The 9,172-nt window shown below is 50.9% G+C and overlaps 1 protein-coding gene across 1 annotated transcript in view; it reads left to right on the top strand.

The window, feature by feature from the left end:
- Positions 1-2,823: 2,823 nt before the first annotated feature.
- Positions 2,824-9,172, top strand: part of PAX5 (paired box 5) — a 265,588-nt gene continuing 259,239 nt past the window's right edge. The window contains exon 1 of the mRNA XM_066613994.1: positions 2,824-2,866. Coding sequence (XP_066470091.1) covers positions 2,824-2,866 — 43 coding nt within the window. The remainder of the gene's footprint in view (positions 2,867-9,172) is intronic.

Raw genomic sequence — 9,172 nt, 5'->3', positions numbered from 1 at the left:
GCTCTCCGCCTCCCTGCTCATCGCCCTCTAAGCAAAGGTGCCACCCCCCCACCAGTTCACACGTGCATGCACGTACCCCCTCTTACACACACACACACACACACACACACACACACGCAAACGCTTCAGTATAATTCTCTCCCACACATTCCGTTACACTCTGTGCGATCCTACCCAGAAGTCCCGCAGAGTGTGCTAAAACTGCAGGCACGAGACCGACATTCTTGCACAGGCTGGTCAACTCATTCGGAAACACATTCTGACACACGAGTGCACGGGACGCGCCCGCACTGCCCTCCAGACCCAGGAGTATTTTCTAGGCCTCATTCACACATGTGCACACATCAGCCTCACTCTCGAGTTCTGTACTTAGCTGAGTGTGTAAAGGGTCTTCACTGGAGGACAGCATGGTGTTGGGGGCGAAATGAGTGGAGGGGGGGGAATGAAAGCCCAGCCCGTGGTCATTCGTCTGTAATCACCCGCTCCTCTCGTGGAAGTCATCGCTTGTGTAGCTGCAGTCATCCAGTGATGGACGTGCGTGTGTGAACCAATCCGTACGCTACACGCACAGTTTCAAGCAGACATGGTCAGACCGAGTCACTTTCACACACTCAGTTCGACGTGTGTGCCAAGAGAGGGGAGCCTTCGAAGTCGGGACTGCGCGGAGGAGACAGGGTGGGATTTCACTGGTTTGGAAGAATGCGGGGACAGGAAAGAGAGAGAGAAATGAGGCTGAGCACCCTCCCTCTCTTGCCCATCTCCGAAGTGTGCTTCCTGCAGCCACTTCAGCTCCTTATTCTCTCGGAACACCCCCCCCCCCCACACACACACGGCCTCCTTCTGTGCTTCCCTCTGATGATGCCCAGATCCTACTTCCACTCTTGGTAGGAAGAAACGAAACCGAAATTCGTCTCTCCCTCTCTCTCTCTCACACACAGAGTCTACATTTAGATCTGTGTAAACTCCAATAAACAGGCCTTCGAGCCCCATCCTAGGCATGTCTACTCGGAAGAAAGTCCCATTAGAGTCAATGGGGCTTACTCCCAGGATGGCAGCCTGGTTCAGATCGCCACCCAAAGCTGCCTCCCCCGCACTTTTACCCCGGAGCTCAGCCTGCGCGTGGCTTGACTGCACTTTCTCCCGCGCATCCCCCCAGCACTCGGGCGTGCGCAGCCCCTGCGCCCCTCCACTCGCCCCCTCCAGTTTGTCAATGAATCCGCTCCGCCCGCCGCCTCCTGTGATTGCTCGGCCGCGGGCTAATCAGGCGCCGCCCCCCGGAGCCCCCCGAGCCCCGCAGCCAATGCGCGCGGGCCCGTAACTTAACTTTTCTGATTGGAGGCCGAGGGGCTGAGTGACGGGCCAGGCCGGCTGCAGGGGCCGGCGGCGCTGCGCTCCCACCCCCCCGCGGGCTCCCAGAGGCTGGAGCCCCCCGCAGCCGCTGTCCACATGCAGCGGGGTCCTGAAAGCCGGGCTGCGGAAGCGCGTTGCTCCGCTATGGCGCTGCGCTGACGGCGGAGCCCGCGCCAGAGCCCCCCGCCGGCGCCGAGGAGAAGGAGGAGGCCGGAGACCCCGGAGGCTGAGCGCCCAGGTGTGCGCGCGCGCGCAGGGCGGGGGGCGCCCCCTCCCCGGAGACGGCCAGGTGGAGGAGCGGCGCAGAGCCTGCCGGCTGGAGAAGGAGCTCCCCTTGCAAGCCAGCCGCGGGGCGCACGCGCAGCGCGCGCGCCTGACCATGGGAGCGCAGCGCCTGGAACCGGGGGAGCCCGGGCAACTTTAAGCGCGCGCGGAGGGGCGCGTGAGGTGGGGGGCGCGGCGCGCGCCGCCTGCAAAACACGCCTCTCGCTCCTTCCCTCCCTCCCTCTTTCTCTGGCGGCGGGGATGCCGCGGGCAGGCTCGTGCGGCCGCTGCCTCCTCCTCCTGCTCACCTCCTCTGGCGCCTCTCCAAGCGCAGCAACTTCCCGCCAACTTCTGCTGCCGCTCTGAAGCCGCCCCGGACCACGGAGGCTCCGCAGCCCGTGCCAGGAAGCGGGCAGGACTAGGAAGGGGCGAGGACGGCTCCGGGCTCGGGGAGACGCCGTGGGGGAGGAAAGGAGCCCCCCCAGGCTGCGCTGCGGGGAAGGCACTCCAGCTCGCCCCTGACAAAAGACTGACCCGGGGGGCCCCGGCCTCCAGCGCCCCTCCCCAGCCCAGCAGCATGTGGCCACGCCGCCGTCCCCGTGGATAGAGCCGTGGAGTATCGCAGGTGATCCGCAGCCCTGCCTGGGAGGACGACGCAGCCGTCCTCGAGGAGCCCGGACTGCGCTCTCCGTGCGGGGCTCGCTCGGGCTTCTCTTCTCCCCCCTGCCCCGCGCCGCCCCACCGGACGGGCTTCATGGCTCTTCCCTGCCGGAGGTGGCGGAACTAAAGCCCAGAGACTTGTCGGAGCGCGCCTGGCTTGGAAGGGGGAAGGGGGCAGAGGAGGGAGACGCCGCAGCCGGCAGCAGCAGCGGCGGCAGAGCGGCGGCGGCGGCGGCAGCAGCAGCTCGCGTCCCCCCAGCCCCCTTCCAGCGCGGAGGAGTAACTTCCCCCAGGATTTCTTGGCTTGGAGTGAGCGAGACCTGCCTTCGCCGTTTTCCTGCACAGATCTTCTTTTGGTACCCCAGCATCGGCATCACAAGCGACACTTTGGACCCCCCCTGAAAAATACACCCTCTCGCCGCTACCTTCCCTTCACCCCCCCCCCCAAGAAACTCTAGTGATCGCAGGGAGTTGGCTTGACCTGACCTGAAAGCAAAAGCAAGCAAGCGAGCCTCGGCTGGCCTCCAGCTGCCTGGATCTCCAGCCCAGATGGAGATACATTGTAAGCACGACCCCTTCGCAGCGATGCATAGTAAGTACTGGACAGGCTGCTGCTCCTCTCACTCTCTTTCTCTTTCTCCCTTCCCCCCCCCCCCACCACACACATACTTCAGGACCACGGTGCCTTTTGCACCTCTCACAAAGCAGCCCGGGGTGTTCGTTTATTTAATTGGGGGGTGGGTGGGAGGGAGGGAAGGAAGGATGGAGAAAAGGCTGCTGGAGCTGAGATGCCTTTGGGCATCGCCAGGGAGGCAGAACGGTATTTGACCCGCTCTTTGCTGAGAGCCTACGAGGGCGGAAGGATAGAGTGACTGATACGGGCTGAAACCCTATGCACCCTTTCCCATTGAACACAATGGGACTTGTTTTTGAGTAGACGTGCATAGGATTGTGGCCACACACAGCCACAGCCTCCTCCGGTCACAGCGATGCCGTGAGTCTTCCCCCCCGCCCCCCCCGCTGACCTAGGAAGAGGTTAAAAAATGTTTTTAAAGCACACGTTCAATAATAGTGGGTAGACATGGACCACCCTGCCTTGTGTAATACAACATTTTTAGAACACGATGCAGCCAAAGTATTTCGAGGTCTAATTGATTTCAAGGGCAGAGTTTAAAGCTTATGCTGACCCTTCCTACACTGTGGGACTTAAAAGTGGCTAACTTGGTCTGGCTACTACCCGTATTATTTGCAACAGTAAGTATAAACATCACCATCATCTCCTCACTAAAGGATTCACTAGGTACGTGTTCCCCCAAATGCCTTCGACACAGACACTGTTAGAGCAAGAAAAGACACCCAGGGAGTGAACAAAAGAGGCGTCCTTCTTCTAAACGCGCTTACACGCGAGTAGGTCCCATTGCTTTCAAACCTGCCTTTTTGCATCAGGACCCAGCAAACCCCACCAGCAAATCAGTGGAAGCCTTCCTTGCACAGGGTATTCATTCTTCTCTTTCTGGAAGAGTATCCTCGTTCTTCTCCTCTGCCCACCTCATTCTTTGTGTGTATGTGTTCGCGTGCCCGCCTGCCTGGGTGTGCTTACAAAGTTCAGGGTTGCCCCACTGGAGTTTTCATTTTTCTATGTAGTCTACAAATATGGATTAGAAGGGGTGGGGGGTGGGAAGGCATTGTAAATAACCGTCTCCGTCATCGGCTTATTTAAATATATTTCTAAAAAATCTTTAAAATATTTCTGAAAACCCCTCCTTTTATCATAGGAAATCCAAGCTGATTTGAAAGTTTCAGAAAAAAGTTTAGCCTGTGGTATACCGTTGCTAAGGTTTCTTAAGGATAGGTTTCAAAAAAAAAAGAGAGAAAAAAGAAAATCAACGTGTAGTTCATTTACTTCTCCTTAAAACTTTAAAAAAGAAAAGGAAAAATTTGTATTATATTCAATATATATTCAATTGATAAAATATATTCTATACATATATTGAAACTTGCCCGTTTAAGTTAGCAGGCCGTGTGTAATATGTTTGCTTGAGATTTGTTGTGCTTGAGAGGGCTGGAGGAGATTTATCCATTAACACAATGTTATGTGAAATGACATCTTCTCTCATGGTGAGTTAAACGCCGGATTAGATCCAGAGATTTCAAGGAAATATAGGGTAGAACTAATCGCATTTCTCTTATGCACAGCGGCCTTTTAGCCAAGACCGATTTCCTTTTCGAAATCAAAGGTTATGCAGCCTATCTATCTATCTATCTATCTATCTATCTATCTATCTATCTATCTATCTATCTATCTATCTATCTATCTATCTATCTATCTATCTATCTATCATTTCTTTGTATAGAGCAATTTCACACTAGATCATTGGACATACTCAGAAAGCACAATAATCAGATTATAATAACCTAGGAAGTATATAAGATTATTCACCTACACGCAAAAATGTAGTCCTGGAAGAGAAAGGACTGCAACCTTCAATATGAAGGCTGAAAATTAATACGAGAGAGAGAGAGAGAGAGAGAGAGAGAGAGAGAGAGAGAGAGAGAGTTCTGTATATAAAATTTAGGGAATTTAGGGAATACTACTATATTTCTATTGTACTACTGTACAAATACTGTGTTATTACTGTAGACTATTAGTGTCTACCTGCTTCTTCTATCACATTATTAGAGGCAAAACGCACCAAAAAATGAATGCTAGAGGCTTTCTCACCCCCACTTCCTGGTCCTGGAGTTGCCTTTGTGCTAATTTGAAGAGAGACCATGTGTGAGGAAGCTACCAGGGGACTAGGGGCTTCCTCCATTAACCTAAATAATGATAAATCGATATCTTCTGCAGGAATTTAAGAACCGCCAAAACAAACACCGAAAGGGGGAGAGGGGGAAGAGCATCCAACCCGAGTCCTACATCTCCTCCCAGTTCCTCCTCGATAATGTTATTTAAAGATGTACTGTGGAGAGAGACAGTTGTTGCTCTTCCTCCCCAAAGTGAGGGGCGGGGAACGAGAGGAAACGGGGCTTCATCCTCGCTTTACATTAATCCTACTCTGTTCTCTACCAGAAAAGACATTTTGTTTTGCAAGGCGCTGAAACATCAGTTCAACACCACAGGCCAGCAGGCGTTTTGCAAGGAAGGGCACCCTAGTTTCCCCTACTCGTCCGGAAGGAGCTGGCTTCCTTTGACTGTACAGAAGTCTCTACCATATGGATCTGTTTTATACGAGTATATTTTTTATACACCCCCCTAACGTAGGCAACCCTTTGGAGCTCGACGCAGACCAGAGGGGGAAACCCCTGCAAACAGATTTAAGAAAAAAAGGCTTAGGAGTCGTAGGCAGTGTCCCCCCACCCGTGGAAATGGGTTCGTCCCCGGTCGGAGCGACTGTGGAGGTCTGGAGGAAACTGCAAGGGGTGTTTTGTTCCGAGGAAAAAACAGGCAGGCGATTTCTCCTCCCTGCACCTCTCTCCCCTACAGTAGGATCTGGGTCCGTGGCGCTCTGCAGTAGATTAGAACTTTACAGGTGGGAAGGAGATAGGAAAGGAGAGAGAGGACCTCTGCCTGCCTGCCTTTCTATTTCTCTAGTGATCTTGCTGGTAGCCTTCCTCCTTCCTCCTACTTCAGTCTGTGCATTGTCCATATGGGTGAAACCGATAGTCAGGGTTTTTACACACTGATCGTTTGCATACTCGAGTTGCTTGATGAACCACTAGCCTGAAGTGACCTGGCTTTGCAGTTAGCAGGACAGAGCTGGGGAGACTGGAGGAGTGATCTATCTCCCAGTCGTTCTCAGGAAAGTCTGAGATGAAAAACCAGCTTTCCAAGCCCTCCACCCGCCTTACGCTAGCAAAACTTTGTTTCCCCCTCCCCCCGTCCTGACTTGTTTCCTGAAGTTCATACGCTGAGGCCATTTGTTTTAATGTGTAAAAGTTTTTAATCCTCACTGCGGTCTTTTGTTTCTGAAGTCCACCGTGTGTTGGGTGTATTGAGAAATAGGCGGATTTCGGAAACTGAAGAAAATGTACAGTACTGGGGCTGTGGATGTTTTTTTCAGTAGACCCACCCTGGGCTCTTCCTTCCAATTATAAAGGCTTGTAGAGTTTCCTAACCAGCATCCCACCTGCACAACAATGTTTAACCCCCCCATTTCCCCCCCCCCCACTGGCAATGTACGAAACTTGTCCTCAGTAGGCAGTTTTAGAAGGCTGGAAGACATTCAGACACTGACAACGAAGAGAGGTCTATTTTTTTCCACCTTAAAATGCTGAGTCAGCTGGTTCTTGGAACCTCAGGGAGACTTTTGCAGGTTAATTCCAGATAAAACTGTGCCTGTCATCCAAACGGGGCTGGACCCCTCTTTGAACTGTATGGACAACGTCTAGGAGTGAAGATAGAATTTGAAACTCAAGGCATGGACGTGTCAGAATGAAAACATATGCAATAGCTAAAGAGAATGGACATGACTTTCAAAGGTCAGTTACACAGACTTGCCTGCCTTATCTTATTAGCTTAAAAAAAAATAAGTAGCAACTAATAAGTACACTTATTTATTTGTGGATTGCTACTATGCACAATCCTATGCATGCCTACACTGAAGTAAGTCCCATTGCGCACAATAGGGCTTACTCCCTGGAAAGTGTGTATAGGATTTTATCCTCCTTTATCCAATCTATGCTCCAGTCCCCAGCACCGTTGTGTATACTCTTCATATCCCGCCTGGTAAAGGTACCAGTACGTGTGACTCGTGGATTTTTTAGAACTTTACACCCAAAGAAATGTGAGGCTTGAGAACCACTGGTCCTTTTCACGCCTGTGGAGAGCAGTAGTCAGTCGAAAGTTGGCTTTCTGATTATCTGTGTGTATTGCCCTGAGCTCCTGGGAGGCTACAGGGGATAAAATAGGATCAATCAATTAATAAATAGCTACTTCCTGAACACAGGAACAACCAAAGGCTACGTATTCTGGGCAGCTAGACATGAGACTTACAGTTACTCCAGCTCATTTTGCACATCTGCAATACAGACTGCAAAATAGGAAAGATCCCCACAGAAGGCACGAACCTGAGTCTTTGCATCCAATCTGGGGCCATTAGAAAACTTGGGATCAGCCCTGAACCCCATCACTGAGATGCACTCGCCTAGCTTTACTGGAAACCGATTTGATTGAAGTGGATTTGCCTGCCCCGGACAGATCAGTCGTCCCAAGAAGACAAGCAACTCAGTATTGAGAGGCAAGAGCGAGAGCCCTCTGATGGACCTGGGCTGCCCTGAGACGAAAGGCCCTTGGAGCCATGGAGAAGAAGACCTGATTTATCACTTGCCCTCTCTTGATGCCTTCAAAACACGGAGAACTCCTGCCTTGTAACGGAGCCTGTCCCTCTGATAATGGACAAGGCACACACTGGAGCATCCCCATGGACGGGTCGTTTTCTTTTCATTGGGAGCCAGTGATTCCCTTTCCCTCTCATCAGTTTCTCCAGCCAGAGAGATGAAGAGCATAAATCCGGAGGCCTCTTTAACTGCTGGCTGGAGATTCTCTGGGAGGACCTGGGCGCAGTTCCTTCCTTCCACTCCTCTGGAACAGTATGTCTTTTAATGTCGCAGGGCAAGGAGAAGCATGCAGGAGTGGGTCAGAATCCACACTAGCGGGTCCTGAGCCTTGGCAGGCTTTCTGGCACCCCCATCTGTCCCAATCACTTGGAGGAGAGATTCAGGTTGCTGGCCTTTAGTGTGTGTGCTGAATTCCAATCCAGGTGTTGAGGCTGGGAGCCTGGCCATTTGGAGGTAAAGGGTGGGAAGAGGCAGCAGCACAGTCATTCTTTATGGGAAAAGGTCAGGATTCTTGGTGTGTGTCTTTTAGCTTCCCCTAAAACAGGGGTTTGGTCACTGCTTTGAGTGGTCCTCTAGCATAGCCTTGCACTCCTTGGTTTATTTACCTTGTTTCTCCATAAGGATCAAGGACTCTGTAGGTTCAAGGTGGGTAAGACAGGAAAAGTTATCCCCCCTTAACTAGTAATTGACTGTTTACTTAGGCTGCAGTCCTGTGCAGTGTTCAGACTGCTGAAACCCCATTGATATAAATGGGATTTGTGGAAGACTGGTATGAATACTTGGACGAAGATGTCCAGGAGTAATAGCTTTTCACTGTTAAAATTAAAGTGTTGCATAATTATAGCAGTCATTTTACACTCAGATGTGAGGAATTTCCCCTCATCTCTCTGTCTCTCTCTCTCTTTCTCATGCTCATCCTCTGCACTTAACCAGTTCAGTAGGTTCAAGTTTGTTAAGCTGAGCTCACTCAAGGTTTCAGTTTCACTCAACAGTCTGTCTCAACCAGGAAGCTGGAACGCTAGACTACATAACTTCTAGAGCAAGGATATATGATGCTCTACCTGAACTGATAAATCAGACCCCTTTGTGGCTGCTACCGTGTTAGCTGAATTTCAAATCAATAGAGATTACCTTTGAATGTATAGCTAATCAAGACCTAAAAGTATACAGTCCCTCTGTCTAATTTTGATTTGTTCAGTAATTTGTAACCTTGGAAGGCTTTAGTTGTACTGTCAACATAATGGACAGTATTTTTGTTAACAGTTTGAGAGAGCTAAAAATAATTACTGAAAATATGCCTTCAGCATTCTCCTAGGCCGTATATTTTAGTTCAGTTCCACTACCTAGCTTGTTCGTCCTTCCAAATAAACCCAGACATTTACACTCAAATGAAGAGATGGGTAATTAACAGGAAAAAAAATCATTTAACATCATTTCTTTGTGTCATAGCTTATTAGCTGAAAGAAAAAGGTTTTGGCTGCAATTGGAACACAGTGGGTTTACTTCTGAGTAAACCTGCATGGGACTGGGCATCATGTCTTTGGAATGACAAAAGCTTGTC

Source organism: Tiliqua scincoides, chromosome 2 (assembly GCF_035046505.1).
Source record: "Tiliqua scincoides isolate rTilSci1 chromosome 2, rTilSci1.hap2, whole genome shotgun sequence".
In the NCBI taxonomy this organism is placed as follows: Eukaryota; Metazoa; Chordata; class Lepidosauria; order Squamata; family Scincidae; genus Tiliqua; species Tiliqua scincoides.
The sequence above is the reverse complement of the archived record's forward strand: the minus strand, read 5'-3'. Positions and strand labels throughout refer to the sequence as shown.